Genomic DNA, 24812 nt, shown 5'->3' with positions numbered 1-24812 from the left:
TTGGTAAAGATAAACTGCAGCCAAAAATACGCATGTCATCAGTGCTGTTGGAAGTTTTAGGTGAAATGTAACTGTTGCACGGCAATATCACTGGCTAGGATGTGAAATAAAAGTTTTAGTTCCTTACCTGATGTTAGGTACAGGTAGAGAATTGTTATACGTTCATCTGTTGAATAAAAGAGTTTAACTGAGTAATTATTTTGTTCAAGGATGAAAGCAGTATATTTTTATCCATAGTTTGGGACATAAAAACAAGGATATGGGAAGATATGTTGTAGTAGAATCTGAAAGATAGCATCAGAAATCTTCACTACTTTAGCTTCAGGTTGATTTCCAGCAGCTCCTGATACAGAGATTGCCTTCTTGCACTTTTTGTAGATTTCAAGTGCTATCTTTGTTAGCAAAGAATAATCTAAATGCTATCATTGGGTATTTGCACTGAAATCTTGATTTTCATAAGCAATTCCACCAGGTGAAGTTTAAATATTAAACAACATGTAAAACCTTTCAACCAGTTCAAGGGAAGGAGGGAAAGTCATAGCCTGTTACAGGACCACTTTGGAGTTGGCATTGTTCAGTATCAGATGTGCATCGCTCCTGTGATAAAGGTGACATCACATCAGTGAATTGCATTCCTTGCCTGACACACGCAGGTACCATACGTACCTGCCAGTATCTCTCTGTAGGCCAGACAGCTGTGCAGAGCAGGCCATAAGAATTAACCAATGGATGCAAGGGTCAGACCTAGTTGCAAGCTAGTCACCTGTGATTTAGCAAATAAATGAGTTGCTGCTCTCTGGCTTTCTCTTTCTCCCTAAGAATCTGAATACTGACATCTATAAATTCTTATCTAAAATATCCTAGTTAGCTGAGAGAAAACCGAATTTAAGGTAAGGACAAAGTACAGTTATAAAGCGACATGTAATGCAACATATAATAGTGGGTGCTTACTAACTAGAACCCTACCTATCTGGGGGAAGAGACCAAAACAGGACAAACATGTTTTCTTCCCCCCAGTTTAGGTTTTCTGCTTCCCGATACCCTGAAGTTTGCAATGTTCTATGGTTTTCTAGATCATGTAAACAGAAAAACATAATTACCAGCATTAGGGAGCATGGTGTCTATGCTTCTTCAGTAGTGGCAGTTTGATTCCTTTTTAGCTCATGGGAATCCCTTCTTGCTAAGGATTACTGACCTGGTGCAGATTTTTTCACTCTGCTCACTCTTCATATATTTCTTTGGTTGAGAATTTTTGTACCTCTTATCTTGGGCAGAGGAGTATCTGTCAGTTCCATTAGACTTAACTTTTAGATGAACATTTACATCCTTCTAGTTGCAGTGTTTGAAATAAGCCAGATGACACAGTGATTTCCTTGAAGGAGATTTCAGGTCTGCATCTTACGTTTTGAAGCTCCTGATGTGTCTCTTTTCTCTTTCCCCTACCCTCCTGACTTCCTGATTCTTTTGTTTAAGGTTTACTTTTATCACTGATAAGCCTCTTGGCATGTATATATATATGTATGTTGTTTTGAGCACTAATGTGGCTTGATATCTTCAGCTGTCTAACACTTACAGAAAATTACAAGAATCTGTTTTAATGGGTCAAATGTGTTAAAACACAGAAGAATTCTGGGTATATTGTCAACTTGTTTTTCTTTAGCTCAAAGGAAGAAACACTTAGTTTTGGGGACCTGCTTTTTTTTTTTTTGTAAGGTTGTAACATGTTTTTTTTGAGGACAAGGCTGGCCTGCTTCTGTTTGGTTTCTCATGGGAGTCTGCTGCTCTGCTTGGCATACACCCAAAACTCAATACCCACTTAGTTTACACAGCACCGCAGGCTTACCTCTGTCAGGGAGAGTCAAGAGACCCTTCATTATGGTTATGACCATCTCTGCTGTTACAACATACCTGTAGATTTAATTTCCACTATTGCCCTGCAGCTGAACCAGTTACTTGCAGGCTTTTGGGTTCCGAAGTTGCAAAGAAACAGAGATGTGTTTGTAGATACACTATGTGTAAAGGCAGAGGAATAGCTGAAGCTGCTGTTGACCAGACACGAAGAATATTGCTTAGTATAGTTTGTCCCTTGCTTTTCCTATGCACATAAGCATGCAGTGAGCATGGATATATAGCTGGTGTACCTGGAAAAACTCCAGTTTCTAGTAAGTAACTTCCTCTCAGTAGCATACTGAAATGGCAAATGAGGCTGTTGCATGTTGATCCTTTCCAGTTATTGAGCAACAAGCAATAGAAACAAATTATTTTTATTCTCAAAGTGTTTCCTGGATCTGTTGTCCTGTTGTTTTCTGTTGAGAATAAGAAGGCTGGATCATTGGCAGCAAAGCTTTCTAAAATTAGTTTGCTAATTTTTTTTTATATTTTTATATATATATATAAATATTGCAAAGCTTTGCCTAACCTTAAATACTTATACAAATAAGAGAGACTTATGCATGTTTATTTTGCTAATATAAAAAAGTGTGGTTGAAAATTTCCCAAGTAATTGTGAAATAAAATGTTTCATAAACTGCTTTATATCTCTGAAACAAGAGTGATTAAAACAATCAGGCTAGCGCTACTTTCATTACTGCAGGAGTAGCTGAGGAGCTTGAAGATTTTACTCTAATCAAACCTCTTCCTAGTCAGAGGGTTGAAATCCATCATTCATCCTGCAGGTGAAACAAGATTCTGAGTGACTTGTATATAGGGTCAGTATAGCGTAAGTCCTTTGGGAAGGAAGACTCGTTCAGTCTTTCATCTCCTCTGTTCAGCACTGTTTATCTTGTGGGTTTTCTTTTTTCTTTCTTTATCTCACAATGTTTCTTTTAATGTCACTGCAGTTGCAGCCACTAAAATGTGCTGGTAAAAGTAACTGAAGGCTTTAAAGTGTTGTGGTTTTATAACTTACCACAGAGCTTAAGTAACTGGATGTATTTTCTGAAGGGAACTTCAGAATAATGATTTTCTTTTGCTGATTTATTTGGAATTCTCTGTCATTAGAGTCTTGTGTACTAATAGCATCTATAGTGTGTGTTTGACTTAAAGACAAAGGAAATTATTACCCCACATAAATCTGTTAGAAAGTGAGTGCCACAGAATTCAAGGTGGAGTGTGCATTGTTCAGCCTGGCACCTTGTTCCTCTCCCTGCTCTTTTCTACTTAGAGCTGAAATTAATCGGTAAGTAAATCACACTTGTAGTAAGAAAATACTAAGACAATTCTTGGAGTAATTGTTTTTGGTGACCATGTTTACAATTGGTATGTTTTTCCCCCCAATTCTTTTATTATTTTCTCATGAAATAAAGATTCTGGAGACAAACCCCAGAAGTTTTATACCTAACTTACATTGACCTTTTATGTTTTTGCATGAGGATTTGGCTCTGAACTGTCAACTGTGCCTTAAAGTCTCTCCTGTACTTCTACAAAGGTCTTGGCCTGTGTCCATACAGGTTCCAGTGGAAGGAGAACACTGAATGCAGAATCAGCAGTACTTTTTTAAGTAGCAAACTGTGAAGAAACTATGCTGAAATACAGTGTTAATACTTTTTTTTTCTTTTCTCACTTGTTTCCAGGATACTACAGTTATCTCCCACCTCATGGCACTGCTCAGTAGGTCTCGATATACACAAGAATACATATGTCAGATCTTCTCACATTGCTGCAAAGTAAGAAAGAGAATTCATGTTCTTTATGCAACTTGTTGTGTTTCTGGCATATAAGAAACTGTGTAAGATGATACTGCCTTTTGTGGCAGGAACATTAGGACAGTAATGACTGTACTGTTACTGCTCTAGATCTGCTGACAGATTTATTGGGGTTGATACATATTTCTCTACAGTAAAACAAAATATGCAAATAAGTTTTTTTACAAAGTGTGTCTATATTTATACCTTTAGCTACTAAACAAAGTCAACCATCTAGGCGAATATCATTCCTCACTATTATCAGTATAAATCTTAGAAGGCTTTTGTTTTTTTCATCTGGAAGTCTCAAGACAGTATGAGCATCTCTTGGCAGAGGTCTTGATACTGCTTTCAAGACAGCTGTTCTAAACCTGGAGATTTTTTTCTAAGAGGTACTGTAGGTTGAGAGGAAGAAAAATGCTCTTCAGTTAAGCTGTACCAGTTACAGGTTTATCCAGGTGCATGTTCATTCCTGCTATAGAATGCAATTCTCTCGATAAAGGAAAACTAATTTAAAAGTAGGAGCAACTCCACCCCGAACATGGAGGTTTTTCTTTCCCTCCCCACCCTCCCAAGTTTCCACACACCACTGCTTTTTGTATTATTGTTGAGTTTTGTCGGTAGTTACTGTACCCATGGGTTATATGGGAACGATATCAAAATAATTCAGTGTAGGAAATTAGATTTTTACAGCATCTTTACCTTTTATAAACAGTTTAAAAGAATATAGATTGTATTTACCTCCCAGACTAACAAATGAAAAAGTTCCAGAATTTATGAATTTAAATATTTACCTAGAAAAATACCTTTCTACCTTATCACTTACAATGAGCCTTCTGGAACTCTGAATTATTCCTTTGTTAAAAATGTATTTTTCTGTACCTTGACTGTTACTTGTGTACATTCATCCAGTTGTGTTTCTTCTGTTAGGTGAAACTGAGGACTGAAAACTGTAGAGTTAGTGTGATATAAAAATATAACTCAGCTGCTAAATTTATATAATTGTTTAAAGAAAACATTAAGACAAAATCTTACACTGGACTGTGAAAGTTCAGAACTGTAGCTAATATTGGAAAAAGAATTTGGTATTTTGAGAATAAAAGTGCACCAGTGAGGCATCTCATGTTTAAGCGGCCCTTGGATGCCTCTTTAGTAGGCTGAGTAGCTCGAACAGATGAAAAATCGTGCCATGTTGGCTTACAAGAAAGTAACATAGGACTGACTATAGGGTGGTATAGAAGTCAGTTCATATGATCAGGGGTTAGCTCTGTAGCAGTATAAACCCTGTTGGCTATGTGAGAACTACTGAGTAGCTTCAGGTAATAAATCCAATGTGGCAATGGTTATTGTCATCTTTTTCTGAGTGTGTTACTTCCCTGTAGCTCCATTAACTTTGGGTGACTTAACATATCAAATATGTCGTTAACAAAGAAAATGTCAGTCACTTAACAAGAATAGAGTAAGGAAGGTCTTGTGAACTCACTACGCTGTTTTGAATGCCTCCTCCGCTCCCCAGATCTCTCTTGAACAAATTTTACAATGAATGTTTTGAGAAAACAAGTTTTTGGAAAGGAACAGTTGATTGTGTGAATGCACAAGAAAAACAGGGTGATGGGTATGAGTATTAGGAAATAGTTGCATTTACAGAATAAACAACTGCATAACAAAAGAAATATTTGAGGTTGAGTAAACAGATCATCACAAATGTTAAATTGATCAAGAACTCATTTTTCTTTTGCCTAGGCAAATACAGCTGTTCAGCAAAAACCTAAAATGCCCCCTCTTTTTTTTTTTTTTTCCTCAGTTCTTGGGCTTCAGGTCTGATTATCAAGGTCAATTACAGTGTTTTAAGACATAACAAAATATGTCTAATGCAGCAAAGCAGAATTTGCAGGTTCTGATATATATGGATAGGCAAAGTACATTCTTATAATTAAAAAACACCCACTAAATACCAAAAGTTTCAGTATTCACTATATTTTTAATGAGGACTCCATTTTCCTCCCCAAAAGGCCATGAGTGAGACAACCTTTCTAAGTTTTTCCTGAAGAAATAAGTTACTATAAGCTTTCGTATTTAGGTAAGGCTTAGCATATATTCTAAGAGGTATTGGTGCTTTTCTTTCTTTGTTCCTCATTTTAGCAGATTTGTTTATTAAACTTATAGTGACATATCATAGCTCCTACCTTCCTTGTTCCTGCTTAGATCTTGTACATCCATTTTTTCTCTCCCTGGCCAGGGTCTTGGTTGGTTGGGCTTCTCAGGTTTCTTTCTTTCTCAGCTGTTCAGATTTCCCTGGGAAAGCTCAGACTTGTTCCCTTGAGCTAGGAAATCCTTAATTCAGGTTCCTAGCATATTGCTGCTGGTTTCCACTTTTACTGCTTAGTTTTACAGCTTCTCGCTGCATTTTAATTAAAATTAACTGATGGAAAACATTGACCCTGGAGAAGAGCCATCTTAAGCAAGGCAAAGTGTTGATTTACAGGGGGAGCAGATGCAGTACTTAACATATGGAGCCAGGATTCTATCAACATACGAGCAAATAAGTAAACTGAAATCAGGTTGATGTACACGGTATGCTAAAACTGCAAGTCGAAATTTCCTTTTAAGATTCTCTCTATTGCAGTTGATTTGTTTTCAGAGGAAGTGATGTGAGTGGTAAGCTTTACTGTTTTAATGATCAAATTAAAAAGATAAGGTATGCATTTGGAAACACATGGTTGTATAAATAATTTGAAAAGATAGTTCTGAAACTTACATCTGAATGTGGTGACATCTCCACATAAGGAGTAATTTCACCACCAGTTGAAAATTAAAATCTTGTGTCTGGGAAAGATCCAGGATAAAGCCTGTGATCAAGGCAGCCTCCTCCCAAGCCCTTTCTGAGAATATTTTCTTACATGATCTTAGGCCTCATACTGGATCCCTGAACCAAGGTACATTTGCATTTAGATATCTACTTTAAAAATGTCATTATGCAATGAATTGTTACATTGTTCTATCCTTCTGCTTTCTTGAAAAATGACATTCTATGATGGAAAGTCATGCAAGAAGTGTGATTCTATTCCTGAAATATTATGTCATTCAGTCAGTTTATAGGAAGAAAAATCACTATAATAGGACTGGTTCCTGGAACTCTGTTGATATAACCAACGAGGAGAAAAAAGCAGAAGGCCTTGTTATTAAATTGGTGCCTGAGCTGCTTGGAAATGATAGATTGTATCACCAAGTTTTCACATTTATCTTTGAAACTGTCCCTATTTACGGGTTAGCACTTAATCTGATTGTGCATTAAGCAAGCTGGATTGGTATGTGCAAACAATGTGTACAGATCAGATATTTTCATGTGTATCTAGTTATGCAACTAAGAATACACCCAAGTGGCATCTCTGTACATGCATTTCTCTTGTTTGTGCAGAATTTACTGTCTGCATCTCATTGACAAATCACTAATACTTGTGAATTACTAGAACTATCTAGGTCGATATGATTTCTTTTACTTTAATTTCATTCATTTTTTTCACGTATTTTAATATCTGTTCTTCAGCTTCAACACTGGCATAGCTGCGGCTTTAAATCATTGCCTCAGCCACTTCTGTGTGCCAATGTAAGTTGTTTTCCTACTTCAACCATGCTGTTTTAATTGCATTTTTTGGTAGAAAGCTCTTGGTGGCAGTGGCAGCTGAAGCATCTCTTAAAGCACCAGATATGTTACATCTAAAAGTAATTTAACGCATTTTTTTCTTAGAGGTAAGAGATGTTCTAAAAATGTTCTTTTGAATAAAAGAGGAATCTGATTTCAGCTAGTCTCAGATGTGAAAATGAAGAGTCACTCATGCATATTAGGGTGTATGGATGTGCCCATAAACTCAGCTGGGTTTGAACAAAAGATTAAGGAGTGAAGATACTTTCTTCACTGGCAGATTAGTCAAGAAAATGCATTGAGGTATGATTAATGCTATGACATTCTAAAAGCTGAATTTAAATTGAGCATAGCCTGTACTAGAGTAATGAATCTACTTCTAATGAGATGTTTGTAAGTCACAGATCAGATTTCACAAGAGATTATTGAGGGTTGCAGGCCCCATCGAGATTTCATGTTTTTTCCAACCTCATTGAGCCTTGTCATACTACAGATGTTCCGAGACCTTTCTACTGCAAAATTCAGTATTTGTGTTTAATTCCAAATGCTGTTTATATCTTGAAAAAAATATTGTTGTATCAGCCATTGCCGACTCAGATCTTGAAGTCAATAAATGGGTGATGGCTGATTAGATTTATGGGTAAATATGTTTGAAACTAAAATAATCTGTAGGAGGAAAACATGAATCTGTTCTCAAAGCACTATCACATTCTGTCTGGAAACAGCTTCAGAATTAATTCCCTCTCTTCTGAAGTTAAAATTGTTGAAAATGCTTAATATTACCAGTGAAGAAGACATTAGTAACTGGGGATCTTTTATATGATTTGTAGAGAAAATCAGGAGCTTTCAATTGTTTCCAATGTGAAGTGTAGAAACATAAGTACTCTATCCATGTTTTTTCATTTGTGAAAACTAATTTCATTGCCTATTGAAGAAAAGAGTGGAAATAATTATGGGAAAAGGACAAATGCTATAAATATAAGAGTTGGACTTAATTAAAATAAAAAATTGGTTTGCAAGCTGATTACAAAGTAAATGTTCATCAATCTAACTTAAATACGTGACAATAAGTTGCAGATAGTGGAAACCTCTTACATGTTATTTTAAAAAAATAAATTGTGTTTTATTTTTTTCCTTTGAAGGGTCCAGATCACCAGACAAACTTATTTAACCATGGAGCTGTTCAGAATATTGCACATCTGTTAGTCTCCACCTCCTACAAAGTAAGACATTAAAATTATTCTGTATTTTACATACATTTATGAAAGGAAACAAAACGGAGATTATAAAAACTGTCTGCATATGAAATTAAGCTATAAACAGGATTAATATATATTTCTAGAATAACACTTATTTTTACTTGTGTGGATTTCTATCAAAACAAGACCTATTGTTTTGGAGTGCTTTATAAAGTTGAAACACCATTAATTAAAACAGAGCTGGCTGTTGTTGATCCAAAGGAGAACAGTCACTTAGCAACCCAATAAAAATGGTCTACTTTGTTAAACAATAAACGAGAAAAAGAAATTAAGCTGAAAGAAGCAAATGTGAGCTGTTCTAAACAGAAGTCCTACCTGTGAAAACCTGGACATGGAAGGTGTGGAGGCCACCAGCTACCTGTGTTTTGTGCCAACTGAATTTCTGGAGTCTCAGCTCCATTCTCTGTTATGTTTTGGAAGTCTGTCCTGGATGATCTGGAAGTACCGACTCTGGGGAAAAGCATCATGTGTACCTGTAGTGTGGTGACAAGGAGGGTCAGCTAGCTCTTATCATTCTAAGGCCAAAGGTTCAGATCCTGAGCGCAACCTTAGGAGTCTGCTGCAGGTTACTTAATAAAATGTTGGAGTGTATAAAATGCTTTCTGAGGTTCATCTGTCTGGTGGGTTTTTTGAGGGTTAACGGATGTCTGCAATGCAAATAAATTTGAGATCTGTCTGAAGCCAATCCTATCATCTCTTAAGCAGTTGAACTTTCATGGACTTTCTTACAAACATATCAATTTATGCACCACTGCCCTGCTCATCAAATATGAATGTAGTCATGCTGAAAATAAGAAACACTTCCAAAGTATCCAAACTTATCTTGAGGTTTTTATTACAATATCTAATACAAAATATCTAATGTGTTATCATGCCATTTTTTATTTTATTGAAAGTAGGTTATTTGCTGGTTGGTTGAGACTGGATGAGATAATGGTGCTTGTCTATTTTGATCTCCTACCTAATGCAGAACATCTTGATAAAGTACCTTTCAGCAGGAAAACCAGTCTTTAAAAGAAAATTTCAAGTGAAGGGGAGTTTGGTGCTCTGTTCCAGGGGCTTGTTAAATCTCATGTCCTTTTTGTTTGGTTTTGGGGTTTTTTTTATAAATTCAGTAGGAAGTATGTGGTCTTCAGTGTTTTGTTAATGAGACTGATAAACTTCTGGTTTTTTTGTCTTTCTGTACTAAATAGTTTTTGCTATGATCAGGCAACATTTTGATAATTCTCCCATTAGCTGAACGTTTTTAACCCTGTATCGTAAGGTGGATTTTCCAAGCTATGTTTGGCTTGGAACCTTTTCTAATGGCTCTGAATCTTTCCTAATTTTTTTTCAAAGACTTGCTTTAAAATAAATAAATCAGAGCAAGGTGAAGGGTTCAAGTTGCTTTTCCATCAACAAGATATGTCTAGTGTTGCATTAAAATATATATACATTTAGTCCTATCTTACTGGAGAGATGTATAAAGTATTCTCTATTTCCTCCTTTGCTAGCTTGGGCAGATCTTTTACATTCCAGGTACTGCACTGCCCTTCATACAATTTCCTCTGTTAATATTCCTGGGATTAACAGCTTCATCGTGCTCTTAGCTGCTTTCTTAGTGCCCTGTGGTAATTAGACCTTCTCAGACTTATAATGTAACTGATAGTTCTTGTAGAATATGTGCCATCTCATTCTCGTACTTCTCTATCTGGTTTCTTAATATTCAGCTGGATAAGAACTTAAAAGCCAAGTGTATCTTTCCCATGTGTTACATCATTCCAATGTGTGTCTTCACCGCGGGCGACATGTCTAACACCAAGGGACTACTACGCTTTTACAGCGGCATGGCAGATAATGGTTTCAAGGCCATATTTACATACTTTTCCAAGTGCTTGTGTTCCCTGGTTTTTGTGTATCTACTGAACTAATTGCCTGAGGTAGACATTACTAGTAAAGAAAATAGTCATCATAGTAATTTTAATATCATAATTAATAGAACAATATTATATAAAATAATTAACCTCCAGCTAGATTTCAGTTGTTCTCACTAGAACTTTTACTGCCCCCTGTCTCTGACTTCCTTCTGGCAGGGATACAGCTCTTGAGCTGTGGGTTCGACTTCTTTCAGTGCTTTTTTGATACATAATCTCTGCTTCCTGCTGCTTTGAAGTGTACACTGTATTCATTAGATTGTCTGAAAAGTAACAGAAGTGTTTTCGAACAAGGCTTTTGTTCTGAAGCCAGGTAGCCTGTCTGTTCCTCCTAACACTTTGCTACTGTTGATGAGATCATACCGTGGCTGTGATTAGATGTTGTAAAATTAATGCACAAAAGTGTTACCGACTTTGCTGTTGTTGTTTACCTTTAGACTTTTGTGTTTCTAAGACTTTTTGTTGAGGAGGGTGGGATGGATCTAAACCTAACTTGCAGTAAGTGCTTTCTGCAGTGATGGGATTCTTGAGGTCAAAATCTTGTTCATTTAGCTTTGTTTTCACACTAAGAATGTGGTAACAGAAACATGGAAAGAGGTGGATACAGTTTAAATATATGTAGCTATAGAAAGTGAAGGCTAATATCTGAGATTCTCCATCTGGAAGGGTGATGGTGGGTGGTCTTTCCTGTGTCAAAAAAGAAGTTACAAGGGCTTCATCATAGCCTAGTGTGACTGGGCAGGCATGAAACATTGTTCGATTAAACCGAAACATGGGTTTGGACTGGAGGAGGAAGAATCCAGCATGAAGTTTGTGAATCATTTTTGTACAGGTGATACCTGAGGCTGTGTCTTGGCAATAAAACTTATGGTATATATTTGTCTTAAGATTAGTTCAGAATCACTTCAACTGGATGAAACTCTTCAAACATTTTATTAAATTTACCTTTAAAGGCTTCTGAAGTAGAAATCTCAACATGTATTTCTGATTCTTTTACATACTTAGGAGTGCTGGAAAGAAAAAGTCCTATTGTTATGATACTTCCATTCTTTTGTTGCTGTTTGCACATTTGTGAGGCATCACAAATAAGACCAGTATTTCTGATTGTCTAGTTACCCAAGCTTTATCCTTGCTTGTCTTTTTCACAAATAGTTTACAACATAAAAGGATAATTCCCACAGGGAGATCACAGGAGTTAAGGTGTGAGTTAGATGGTTCCATCTGCCTTTTATTCATCATCTGTATTTCTTTTCCATTACACAGAATTATTTTTCTACAAGCCTATACAGCAGTATAGACCAATTTTGCTTTTAAGTTAGTATTACATTTGTACTTCATATACATTATGTTTTTACACAGGTTCGAATGCAAGCATTGAAATGCTTCTCAGTTCTAGCCTTTGAAAACCCACAGGTATCAATGACTCTTGTAAATGGTAAGTATAGTGCTGTGGTTGCTTATTTGACACTCTTTGACTGGCTGAATTAAAATTACTTGGAGTTCTCTTTCATTGCTTGCAGTGTCGGTCGATGGAGAATTGTTACCACAGATTTTTGTGAAGATGTTACAAAGGGACAAGCCAATTGAAATGCAGCTCACATCAGCCAAATGGTAATTTTTGTCAGGAATTAGAATGAAATAGCATGCAATTTAATACTTAGTTTTTAACTGTTCCCTTTTTGCTTGTTGCAAAGTAATATGTGGGCTAAAATCTTAGGAATAATTATAGATATTATTTACATTATCTAAATCCTTGAAAAAGTGATTCTCACCTAATAATCTTTATAGCATAACCTTCACTCTTTGCTGTACATAAATGGGAAAAAACGTTCCTGGGCAGCAGTTTTGTCAGGAATATGTATTCAGACATACGGATTTTCGTAAGCTGGAGTGGGATTTTCACAAGTAGCTTGGATTTTATTAAGAGTTTTACTCTGAATAGGCTGTGGTCAATCGTTTGTCCTTACAGAGTACAATACTGAAATATCATTGTGTAGTACAAGGTAATGTCCTTGCTGCACCGCTGTTCAGAGGGCTCACTCAGGTGACTGGCGTGTGGTGAGATCTGTGTGTGCTAAAATGACAGAGCAGAGCTAATCCCTCTTCCCAACTGTTTTAATTAAAATAGATTATTCTTTAAGCTTCATGTGCTCATACAGCAGAATGACTGTTAGTAATTAATTTTATAGTTCAAATCAAACTTTCCCTTCTGGTGTGGGCACATTTCTGTGTGTTCATAAGGTCTTTCTACCCTTTGATAAAATGTGACCAAGTTCCATAATAGCGACACCAGGGTTATACTTAGTTCATAAGCTGGGAATTGATTCCCTTTAAGACACTTTTCCTTTTGTTGTGTTGATAAGAACAGAATAAATTACTTCAGGGGGTTAAAGAGATAAAATTACCCATTGCTATAAACTACTAAAATTATATGTAACTCAAGAGCTTGGTCACTGATGTATTGTTTGATTATTCTTTTAGGTTTTGATGGCTTATTTTTGACCTGGATCAGTGGGTTCTCTGATTCAGTTCACCAATTTCACTTGATGCTTGTCTCAGTGCAAGGTCTTGAGGTTCTGGGTGAGGAACAAGTGGGGTAGGTAGGATGGTCTCTTTTGTAATGTTGCCAGGTTATGATGACTTAACCCATTCATGAAAGCAATTATAAAGATATTTATTGTGTGGGGGTTGTTTTAAGTAATCCCATTCCACATGGGAGGTCTGTCTGGGGACCTCCCACCTTTCCTTCCAACCACAGTTGGTCTATGCAGTCTGGTTTTACTGGTTTGTTAGGTGGCTTAGTGAAGAAGGCAAGTTAAATTAACTGCAATGCAGCAGTCTCAGTTCTGATTGATGTCTCTTTGAGGATTCAGAGAATACCTACAGAATTAAGTATTAATTATTTTTTTAAAAAAAAAAAATCTCAAGATATAAGGCATGATAAGTCACGAAGGCAGGTTGGAGTTAAAAAGAATTATTCTGGCTCTGGACTGTGTCCTTATTTTGGGATGAATGCTCCCAGGACTATTCATGTTCTTTACTGATCTCCTTCAAATTGGAAGGAGTTGGGTAGACAATCCCATCGTCTGCAGTTGCTTTGCTGTACTTTGGCTCAAGTGGACCTTTGAAAGCATGGAAGAAAATGATGTGGTGAAAAGCAGAAGAGAAAATTGCAGGAAAATTGAAGACAAACCAGTATCTTGAGTTTAAGATTGGGTTTCTAATTAGTCCATGGGCAGTCATCCTTCTTAGTAGGACAGTCAAGGCCTCAGTTTCATGACAGTCCTGGGGTCTTGCAAAGACTTACCGGCTTTTCTTCTATAAATCCATTCCCTACTTGATTCCTTTCAAGTCAGACTTTCTCTGGTTTCTGTTTTTCTAATGAGAGTAGTAGGTGAAATTCTCAGGTACCTTTTCTTCCCTGCTTCTAAAGTAGATTTCACTCCTGCCTTTCCAGCTTTGATCAATTAATCTGCAGTTCCTCTCTGATTTGTTAATAGAGTCCATGGAATGCACATGTAGAAGGGGGTTTTTAGGCATTTGTGAAGCCTTTTGTTAAAGGCATACAAAGCTATCTTAAGAAGTTTCCTTTGTTTTTCAACAATTGAAATAGACCTGGAAGACTCAAGTTTATACCTCTTGACGGAAATGGAGTAAAGATCCTTCAGTTGAGCAGTAGTGTTGGCACAGAGGGAAGAGCAGTAAGCCTCTTGGGAGAGTGATTTGCAGCTACAAGTGGAGCAGTAACCTTTTCTACTAAAATTACCAGAATTGCTTCCAGCTAAGCCAAGCCAATTTTACCTGAAGTAAAAATACTTTTAACTTTTTTCACGTTTGAAATAGAGCTACTTTCTGGCAAATAGGGTCTAGCTTGACTAAATGGCAACTGCAAGATGGGTGCTTTTCTCCTGATTGTTCAGGTGTGAAAATGAGTATTTCCTGCTGTCAGCTGCAAGGCTTGGGCAGTAAAAGTTTATAAAATGATCTCTATGCTAACAGTCAAGTCTTATCTTTTATCTTCCGAGAAATAATACATTGAAAGACTTCTGATTATGGGATTTTTAGCTGTGTCTGTCGCTGGTAGGTTTGGAACAGGATCAGTGTTCTCACCTACTAAGAGGTGAAAGAACTCTCTTTAGGCACTTGGAAAGAGCTCAGGAATACAGTAAAACACACTATGGTTACAGTATGTTAGCATATTACTGCTTCTTAGCTGAGCAATTATAATTAACCTTATATATGCTTTTAACCTGCCCAATTGAGAGTTGAACCGTGTTAGTTTGAAGTCACCTTCACTGAAATTCAGTTACTTTTTTAACCTCAGCTGTGGCATGATAAAAGCCAGTTACAGTGGCTTAGTTCAAAAGCTACTTGAATGTTTCTGCACTGAATGCAGAGAAGTTATCCTCCAGCTTCATTCCACTTCCCTGTAGCAGAGAAGAGAAAAACTATAAACCGTGTAAAGGTAAACCACTTTTGCATTGCTGGTAGCTTGAAGCACGTGTACAGGTAATTTAACAAAGCAACTTATGCATTTGTCTGATGTGTGTCAACATTGTAGCTTGAGACCTTGGAGTTGTCATATCCACTAAGTTGTTGTCTAATAAACAACAAATGCTGGTTTGCTTCAGTGTCAGACACTTAACTGACTTTATCATTAGCAAGGATGCGTTTATTCTAGCAGAGTGTTAAGGTATGCCTGCGGACAAGCATCACAATGATACTGCATCTCCTAGGCTAATGCAAAGCTTGAATGGTTTCTGACTGAGCTGTCAGACTACCAACCCTGCATTAATTCTCTCCTGACTGTTTTAAGTGCTTGCCCCTGCTGTGTGCAGCAAAGGACAGGTCTATGTATATTGGCTCCTTTATCTTAATTTGTTTGTTTGTGGGGGTTTTGTAGGTAAAAAAGGTTTGTGGATCAATCGGGTTTGATGATTAGACCTTTTTTGACCGATGTGTAGTGTATGTATTGATCAGTGCTTCAGCAGGATGTCTGGTACTAGAAATGTGCTTAAAAGTACGCCTGTAGTAGTTCGTTCGTGTGCCCAGGTCCACTAAGTACAAATGTATTTGAACCAATGGTAGGACAAAGGGCAGTACACTTCATTAGTACATTTGGTTGTTTTACAGTGTCTTAAGTGCATAAACCCCAGTGATAGGTGAATGTATGTTTTGTTATGTTGTTACAGCCTTACTTCCATGTGCAGAGCTGGAGCAATACGAACAGATGATTCTTGCATCGTTCTTAAGGTGAGCTGGTTAAACAGTTTTCTGTTTACAATGTTTTTCTCATCTAGGGCTATCCTGGTTTTGTGTGTCTTGTATAAATAAGAAGTAGCACAAAAATCTGTTACATTGAAGATTTCAAAGCACCGAGTTCTCCTGATGTTCTTATTTAAAAAAATAGTACCCTAGTTTCCCTTTGTGTCTTCAAGCATTTATGGTGACATGGCTTTTTGAAGAAGTTTTAAATAGTCATGCTGAAAGGGGCACACATCCATTTGAGGTTTGTAATCGTTTCAGTAACCATTTGTAAGTAACACAGAAACAATATTACTGCCTTGGTTTCTGTATGTGAACAAGGTACTGGTTTGTCTTTTGACAGCTTATTTGACAAGGCTGTAGTCAGAATACTTGCACATCTATTCATGGAGTCTGTTAGGAGCAGATGATTTCTCAGGTTTCACTGGTTTTTTGTGTCTGCTTCATACTTTGGCTGGGGATATTTGTTATATACAAGAAACCAAAACTCATGTTGAAATACTGATTTTTATACTACATGTGACTTATTAAGGAAATTCAGTAAAGGAAATTTCATTAAATGCCATAGGAATGTAATCTCTTAATAGTCATACTTCAGTCAAAAGAAAAAAAAAAGGCTGTTGATGAGCAAGCATATCAGCCAGAGATCAGAGAATACTAACACTGCTTGTTTCTCCATGAGATATTGAAGTATTACTGTAGTACTGCAATAAGGAAACATGTTCATTTTCTTTGATAATTACTTTAGCAGTCTGGCAGACTCCTAAGCTTTTAGCGTGTTTTTAGCATCCTTTGTTCCAGAGAATAACACATAATTCAGACTTAAGGAAATACAGTTTAAATGCCTGAAAAAATATTTTTCCCCCCCTATGTGCCCCTGTACTAAGATGGAGGAGACCACATGTGCTCTTGGAATGAGTCTTAGCAAGTGAACGGTCTCATCAGCAAAGCAGTCATTGTCAAGGTTTGGTGGTGTATGGTTTCAGACCCAGTAATGTTTTTTAATAACAAAGTTGGTTATCTTTGGCCGTGAAGGCCCCGCTGCGGTATTCAGATCCTCTTGTGAACAGATAACTAGTATGTATGTGCCTGACCATAGATTGTGCAGCAGATAGCTCCAGTGTACTGCTTGAAGCAGCAGGTGCTCACCGTCAAAGGCTACTGATGGGTGCCTTCCGACTGTGGTCTGGTGCGAAGGTGGCTCCTGCAAGCTTACATTTTAAACCAGAAAACTATCACCAGAGTCTCAAGAGCTGGCCCTTAGTCCTGCTCTTCAGTAACGCTGGGGAAAGAGTAGGTTATGTGTAAGATACTGCAATAAGAAAGCATATTAATTCCTTTCGATATCCATGGCAGCAGAGTCTGGCGTATCTACAGCTCTTGTTACTGGGATGTTGGTATTCATCATTCCAGGTAATGACAGATTAAAAAATCCATATGTGGGCCGAGACAAAGGCCCATCCCTCCTGTCTTTTTACACAAGGAAGTCCAAAATGCAATTCATTCCAGTGTTGATAGTGGCATCTGTTCTGCGCAGGCATCTGGTCTTACAGCAATTGAGGAAGCCAAGCTGTGTTCTCCCTCATTCTCCTACTTACCTTTTTTCCAAATCAACACTCCACTTGCCTGATTTCTCTTCTTTTTCCTTACAACACCTGCAGACTGAGGGCTACAATTCGATGCTCCTAAGCTATCTTGCTCCTGCAAACCTCATTCTTCTCTTGAAAATTTCTTCCCCTGAGAAATCCTCCACTGTCTGCTTAACCGTGGGCTATGTCCTGGTCAGGACGTGTGGGATCCGGAACTGTTCTGCTCTGGGGGGAGGAAACGGGCTGCTGCCGTAGCTAGAGGTGGGTTATTGCTGGGAGCTGCCTGCTAACTGCCGGCGTGGAACTACGCCTGCCCTGCCACGTGGGCTGAATGGATTGCTGCCGTCCTTTCAGGCTATTATGAGCTGATTTGCTTGCCAGTCCACAGCGACAGGAGCACTTTCTTTTTCTTGGGAGCTGCTTCTCAACACAAGTAAACTTTTTAAGTTGTGGACTAAGATTTGTTGTAATGCTTGAGAGTAGGTTAAAGAGTGAGGAGAGAAGGAAGGCACAGAACCTTGCCTTCTTGTTCAAACAGTGCAGGGTAATTTCTTTTCTTCTGGGGTCACTCCAGGAGCCCACAGTTTCAAGATAACACACTGTCTCAGTCTGTGGTAGATCCAGTCACAAGTTGTTTGACCTCTGGTGAACTAAAACAAAGTGATGCCCCCTTTAGTTTTCAGAAATTATTGAAGAGAGCTTTGACCCTTTGCTATCAAACTTTCTTTATTTAGAGGACTGTCAGGGATATGTTTTTCCAAAATGGTTTTGATTTATTTTCATTGTCCAGTTGGAGTTGTGGGTTGGCCTGTAACATGTGGAAAAAATAAAATGAGTTAGGGTGGGGAGAAGGCAGGGGAGGCTGATAAATAATGGATTTGATTGGAAGGGAAATTATTTTTTTGGAATCCTAATAACCAAAGTGACTGTTTGTCTGTGTAGCCCTGATGATATCCCAGAAATACCATGTGAATTAAGTATTCAACCTTTATTGTCCATTTTCAGACTTTTATCTGCTGGCCAGAAAAGATCAGGTGTGCTTTGTGGCTCTTCGTCTTACACCTCTAGTACAGTCCCCTACTCCTCTGCATTAATTACCTTGTACTGACTTGTAGGTGTGATGAAACAGTTAAAACGTGTCCTGTGGAATTCTTTATTTTGTTTAATTTTAAACAGGTGGGATTGCTAAAAGTTGAGAAGTGTGAGATTTCTGTTTCTTGGGTGCTTGCAGCCAGTGATTTAACAATGTCTAGCCCTTGAATGCCAAGAAATAGCTAATTTCAGGATATTTGACCTTGGAAAGAATTGGGAAGTACAGTATGTTTGTGACTTAGACATGGAATTCTACTTCCTTCTTACTCAACCTGAATGTTAATTTTTTGAGAGTTTATGTTCAGCTTTCATGATTTTATTTATGCTACCTTCAGTTTTTAATATACCTTATGCCAGCTTGGTAATTGAAACTGATGATGTTTAATCATCATGGTGCAGTTCTAAATTCTGCAGATGAAAAAGTATAGTAATAATTAAACACCTGAAGGCTTTTAAAGCAAACTTTGAACAAACTTCAAGATATCCTAGAAATCTCACTTTTGGAACGAGGTAGTTTCTGAGGGCTGCTTAATTTCACCAACCCTGAGCAACTGTCTTCTCTTTTAAAGAGTTCTGGCAAACTTCCTAAGGAAGCAGAAGGTTCTTGGGTGTGTCTGTGCTATTAGAACCAGTTTTCAGCTGTTCAGGTTGAAGGTCTTATCTGATGTCTTAAGTGACAGATCACAGAGAGGAGGTGCTTTGGCTCACTGGATTAGGTGCAAGATTCACAACCCAAGTGGTAATCGTTGTGGTAGCATCTGTTTTTTTAATAAATGTGGGCAAGTCCTGTAACTCTGCTTCCTTACCTGTAGAATGGAGATAAGATATTATCTATTTAATAATTTGAACAGTCAATGGATAAATGTTATTGCAGGTCCCCAAAAACATAACTCTGAGAAACATTTTCTACTAGTGTAATTCTGCTGAAGTTGCTGCAGTTACACAAGCGAAACCCTTGATGTTCTTCCCCATCCATTTTCATATTTCTGTTTGGTGAGGCTTGAGTGAACAGAGTCCCAACCACTGGAGAACTGGTCTTTCCAGAGTTAAGTGCTTTTCACTGAGCTTCAGGTAAAGAAAGATTTGATTGTTTTTTATATTTAAAGTAGAGAAGGTATGACAAAAATGTTGCCCTGTGAGTGGAACCAAGGTAGAGAGTATGTCAGGGTAAGGCAGGATGGACTTGGATTCCAAGTGGACTTAATCTCTAGTTGATCAAATGTACTACTTAGGAGTAATTCTTCCTTCCCTGCTACTCCTAGGAGCAGCATGGGTCAAGGAAGCCCTGAGAATATTTTTGACTGCATTGTCTGTAGTCAATCCTAGATTGCAGAAGGGCAGGAGAGGTCAAGTACATCTTGATGGAATTGGATACTTCAGGTTCCTGTGTAGTAAGAATAAACCTGGGGATTTGGGGTTGGTTTTTTTTTTTAGCTTCTGTGAAGCTTTGACCACAGTTACTTCTAAACGTTGCATAATTTTGACTGCATGAGAAGTTGGTTGAAATTAGCCTACTGTATACTTAATAATGCCTGAACAATTTTTCTGTGTGTAGTCCTTAAAACCACTAAAACCCCTTTTTTTTCTGAAGGTACGGCGCTAAAGAACATTATTAAAGTTTGCTCTAGGATAGCTGGGGTTTTTTTCTTTTTTTTTTTTTTTTTTTTTTTTTTTTGTGAGCTTCCTTATGAACATAGGTGCACTAAACCATGGTGGTTGTTGGTTTTTTTTTGTTGTTTTTTTTAACTTTTCAGACTCTGCCATGTTTGGTTCGAATGTGTAGTAAGGAAAGACTGCTGGAGGAGCGAGTAGAAGGAGCAGAAACACTGGCCTATTTGATTGAAACAGATGTGGAGCTCCAGAGAATTGCCAGCATTACCGACCACCTCATTGTCATGCTTGCTGACTACTTCAAGTATCCCAGCTCAGTGAGTGCAATCACTGATATCAAGAGGGTACGTTTCCTTACCCAGTTCTGAAGCTTTGAAAAATGTGCAAAAAGAATGGGCTCAGGATATTTTTTTATTCTATTTAAAGTTTCTGTTTGGGTTCTTCAATAGAAAGGTGACCACAGAGGTCCAATAGGACTTGATTCCTGCTGCATGTAGTCCCCAAATCTTTGCTTGCTTACTGCTTTTTCTGGAGTCTTTATTATTCAAACTGAAATTGTTGTGGTTATCTGGACTCCCCAGCCTGTAGGAAGGATGCTGCCATTCTTCTAAGTCAAAGGCAGAGAGATGGGTTATGGGTAGTTTATTATAGCTTAACCATACGGGTTTCATTACATTTTACAGAGAAAGCAATCAAGTATCAGTCTGAGACATCTGTCACGTTTCTCCTTTGCGGAGTTTAAAAGGCTTACCTGCAGGAACCAGTACATTTCAGCTTCATAAAAGAATAACAGTCTATGTGATGAGAGATCAGCTTAAATTCTTGCATCAGGCTTGTGAAAAATGTTAAGTTCAGAGACGGTCTGTTGTGTTAAAGCAGAAAAATATGTGGATGTCCTGTAGCATTGCATAATGTGAGTTATCTGCACTTGCAAATGGTTTAATAGACAGAGACCAGATAGACCAGATATACCTTGGAGACTTAGTTTCATAGGTGTTGTACTAGGAGTTCTCATCTGTGAACTTTTTTTACAGATTTGCATGCACTTTCTAAAGCGCTAGTGGATAAATCAACTTCAGAAGCCAGATTGTTTTTGATATTCTGCACAAGGAAATACCCATTGCCTATTCCCTCCCCCTCATTACTGAGTCTGATTTCTAGAAAGTACCCCTGAAAAATGGATTACGGAGCCTTGGTTTTTCTCTGAAACTAGCCCAAGAAGTAGACTCATTTCTCTTCTTACTTTTAAAGAATGGGATTGATTCCGCATATAGAATTGCCTTGAATTCTATGTAAATATACAAATTATATATAAAAAAATATTAGTTGCAGTATAGAATTAAATAAGCAGAAGGAAGTTTAGCAGCCAGTTGGGGAGTAATGGAATTTGGCTGTAGCATCAGGAATATGATTAGGTTCCAAATGTGAGTGGGGCAATTATAAATATTATGACATTGCTGTGAGTGTTCAGAAAGTCTGTAAAAAGTCAGCTGGGAAGCCAGGGTGCTTACTTTGTAAAGAATGATTTGAATTACACCCTGTAAGGTAAAAGCTACATGAGGATTCTGTCAGAGTACTTGTCTGTTTTAATTATTTTTAACAATAATATAGTACATTCCGCTCTGATATAGCGGCACCAGAGAGAATTACTCGTACAGCTTAATTTTTGACAGTTCTTTTATTTCAGTGCTTTGCTGTCTAATACTAGCATTTTTCTGGCATTTTGTCTAGAATTTAAATATTGCATATTTTTGTGGAACCCTTTGGTACAGAATCATAGAATTATTCTCACTGGACCGAATGTGACGAGGTCCAAAAGTCTTAATTTTCTGTTCAAAGCAGGGTCAATGCTGAGCTTTGTTGTGCAAGGCTTTGTCCAGTTGACTCTTGAAAACCTGCCAAGAATGGAGATTAAACAACCTCTCTGAGCAATCTCTTCTGAAGTTTGACTGCTCTAGTAGTGAATTTTTATCTTTCTTATATCCAGTAAGAACCTCTCCTGTTTCAATTTGACTTTTGTTTTTCCTTCTCTTGCTGTGCACCTCCATAAAGAGTCTGGTTCCATGTTCTCCTTGCAGGTGTTGAAGGGCTGCTCTTAGGTCTCTGCTCAGCCTTCTCTTCTCTTCTCTTGGCTGAACAAGCCAGGGTGCACCCCATCTGCTCCTCCAGGTCTGCTCTCCTGAAGTCGAGGCTCTGTACTCTGCTTCTTCCCTTTCCACCCTTCTCAGGAACTTGAACACCACGATTTTATGATCCCTATAGCTGGTGCTCCCATTAATTACCATAACCCCAGGCAGTTTTTCCTGATTTGTGAGCAGCCTATCCAGTAGTGCACCACCCTAATTCACCCCTCTAGCACTGGCGTTAAGAAGTTACCTTCCAGGAACCTCCTAGACAGCTTGCACCCTCCTGTGTTACCTTCGCAGCAGAAGTTGGAAGCGAACATCCACTTTAAGATAGAGGTCCTGTGATTTAGGAGACTGGCTTTGGTTCCTGCTTTTGCTTCCATGCTCTTGATAAAACTTCCTTTGATGCTCTCCCAATTCTTTCACTTCTGCTGGCTTGTTCCTGTATTCTGTTGGGTAAATAGGAATAGTTTTTGCCTGAATATGATCTGGATGGAGTTGTAACTTAATACAAGTGGTTTGGCCTCAGATTGTTTAAGTTGCCTTGTCTGTAACTCAGCAGGGAGATTAACCATATTCTTAAGTTCAATTGTGTTCAGTTGGTAAATGTGGATGTGAGCTAATGGAACAGCAGTTCGTTTGAGTTTCTGGCTGCCCTTGGTGTGGTAGGCAAAACCCCAGTAGATAAGCACTAGTTTGCAACAAATAAGAATATCACACCTGTAATTTTTTAGTGTCAAAATTTGGTATCTGTGCTTTATTTAAATAGCTTGACCATGATCTGAAGCATGCCCATGAACTGCGCCAGGCTGCTTTCAAGCTCTATGCTTCCCTGGGAGCAAATGATGAAGATATCCGAAAAAAGGTGAGCCAGTGAAAAACACTAGTGATCTGGCAAAGGCGTAGCTGAAAGTTTTTCATTGTGGTGTAAATAGGTTGAAATGAGAAGGCTGTATTTCTGTTACATTAATATAAACTTTTGGATTGCACTTTCTTTGCATGGGATTTTAACAAAAAATAATGTCTTGCCATAACAAGATATAAGAGTAATGTTTATTTATGTAAACATCTTCAGAGTGATGAACTAGCTTCTCACAATAAATTGTCTTTCAACATCATGCAGTCCTTGCTACTCATAAGGAATATTGTGGCATACAAGTAATTTATGAAACTTGTGTTCTGAGGGACAGAATAAACCTCTGTTGTCAGGTATCCTATTATAAAACAAATGTTTGTTTGTTTTTAAAAATAAAACTGGAAAGTCTAATCACATTGGGAAACAAAAGTCAAAATTTGTTCCACGACTCTGAAGTGACCAAGGGGGCTTGCACTATCATAACAGAGCAGTGGGTGTGAAGGAGAACAAACTCTTTCCGAACATCACAGGAAAGAGACTGGATAATTGGAGCACTGGTATAGTTAAAAATTAATGTGTGGGAAGTCGAGGGAAATTAAACAATGAATGATTAAAAGCAGCATTTTTTTAAAATTAATCATGGAGTTACTACATGAAACATGGCAAGTACAGGAAGCAGGAGAATTTTCTCAGTTTATTTGCTGGTTAAAGGGGGGGAAAACAGAAGGAAGAAAGATATGGACAGGAAGGAGGCAGGAAAAATGTTGAAAACATAACTAGCAGGAAGATTTATCAGTGGGGAACCAATCAGGATCTCCAGAAGTCAAACCTATCGACTTCTCTTTTGTTGCAAAGATGAACTTAGTTAATAGTAAGGATCCTTATTTTTCATATCCAAGCATTGTTTTTAATAAGTGGTGGGTGTGTACATGTCAAAGTTGATTTAATATACAAGTGCCATCTTTCATCTTGGTATTAACTCCTTTTTATCCTAGTCTTAAGTGCTTGTGCTGGCCATGTCTAAATATGGCAGATAAACTGCTATATATATTTTTCCAGATAGCACTTCAACATGTCTCTAATCTGTAGTTCATATATATTGTGTGCACTCACACATGTTCTCTTTTGTTTTAATATGACATCAAGGGTAATTCATATTATATATATAAAATCCAAAACAACCTCTTGTTCCTTGATGATTAATAAAATAATTTTGAAAGCAGTAGTGGAGCATAGAATGTAGATTTTTTTTTTTTTCCTAAATGGTATTGCAGATACACACTACTTCCCACTTCATCTGGGAAGAGAATGTGTCTTGCTGTTTTTAGCTAGTTTTTATATGCAATATTTAAAATCTTGCAGACAAAAACAAACTCATGAATGCTCATATTATTCATATAACATTAATTCTTCTTTGCTCCAGATCATTGAGACTGAAAATATGATGGACCGTATTGTTAATGGCTTGTCTGAATCTGGTATCAAGGTGCGATTAGCTGCAGTCAGGTAGGAAGCTTTTCTGATTCATACAAATACTTTTGTCTTGTCAAAGTCTGATGCTGCACTTACTAGAATTTCTGCTCATTTTTCAAAAGCTAATCTGAAGTAATTTCTACTGTTGGAAAATTTATTGGGGGAGATTTATCCTGGACTAGTACAATATTTTCATTTTGCAATTTACAGTCTAATACTTACCAAAATCTTTGTGTAGAAGCAATGTATATATTACATTAGTGTATGGTATGTTTCACAATGAAGCTTTCTTTTCCATTACA

General features: G+C 37.6%; 1 protein-coding gene and 1 long non-coding RNA gene across 8 annotated transcripts in view; one reads left to right on the top strand and one right to left on the bottom strand.

The window, feature by feature from the left end:
• Window positions 1-24812, top strand: part of ARMC8 (armadillo repeat containing 8) — an 87036-nt gene that overhangs the window by 39872 nt on the left and 22352 nt on the right. For 4 of the 7 annotated variants that reach the window (XR_005830771.1, XM_040613844.1, XM_040613843.1 and 1 more), the window contains 9 exons: window positions 3573-3665; window positions 7231-7290; window positions 8469-8549; window positions 11858-11933; window positions 12019-12109; window positions 15691-15751; window positions 20199-20399; window positions 22951-23046; window positions 24461-24543. Coding sequence is in view for 6 of the 7 variants with exons in the window: in XM_040613844.1 (XP_040469778.1) it covers window positions 3573-3665; window positions 7231-7290; window positions 8469-8549; window positions 11858-11933; window positions 12019-12109; window positions 15691-15751; window positions 20199-20399; window positions 22951-23046; window positions 24461-24543 (842 nt within the window). In the remaining variant the exon portion in view is untranslated. The remainder of the gene's footprint in view (window positions 1-3572; window positions 3666-7230; window positions 7291-8468; window positions 8550-11857; window positions 11934-12018; window positions 12110-15690; window positions 15752-20198; window positions 20400-22950; window positions 23047-24460; window positions 24544-24812) is intronic. The other 3 variants (XM_040613845.1, XM_040613842.1, XM_040613846.1) reach the window with 3 other exon arrangements.
• Window positions 20454-24807, bottom strand: LOC121097094. Its single transcript, XR_005830772.1, has 3 exons — window positions 24733-24807; window positions 20807-22630; window positions 20454-20662 (listed from the first exon to the last, which is right to left on the bottom strand). It is a non-coding gene; the product is annotated as an uncharacterized LOC121097094 (long non-coding RNA).

The sequence above is a fragment of the Falco naumanni genome, chromosome 13, assembly GCF_017639655.2.
Source record: "Falco naumanni isolate bFalNau1 chromosome 13, bFalNau1.pat, whole genome shotgun sequence".
Classification (NCBI taxonomy): Eukaryota; Metazoa; Chordata; class Aves; order Falconiformes; family Falconidae; genus Falco; species Falco naumanni.
The sequence above is the reverse complement of the archived record's forward strand: the minus strand, read 5'-3'. Positions and strand labels throughout refer to the sequence as shown.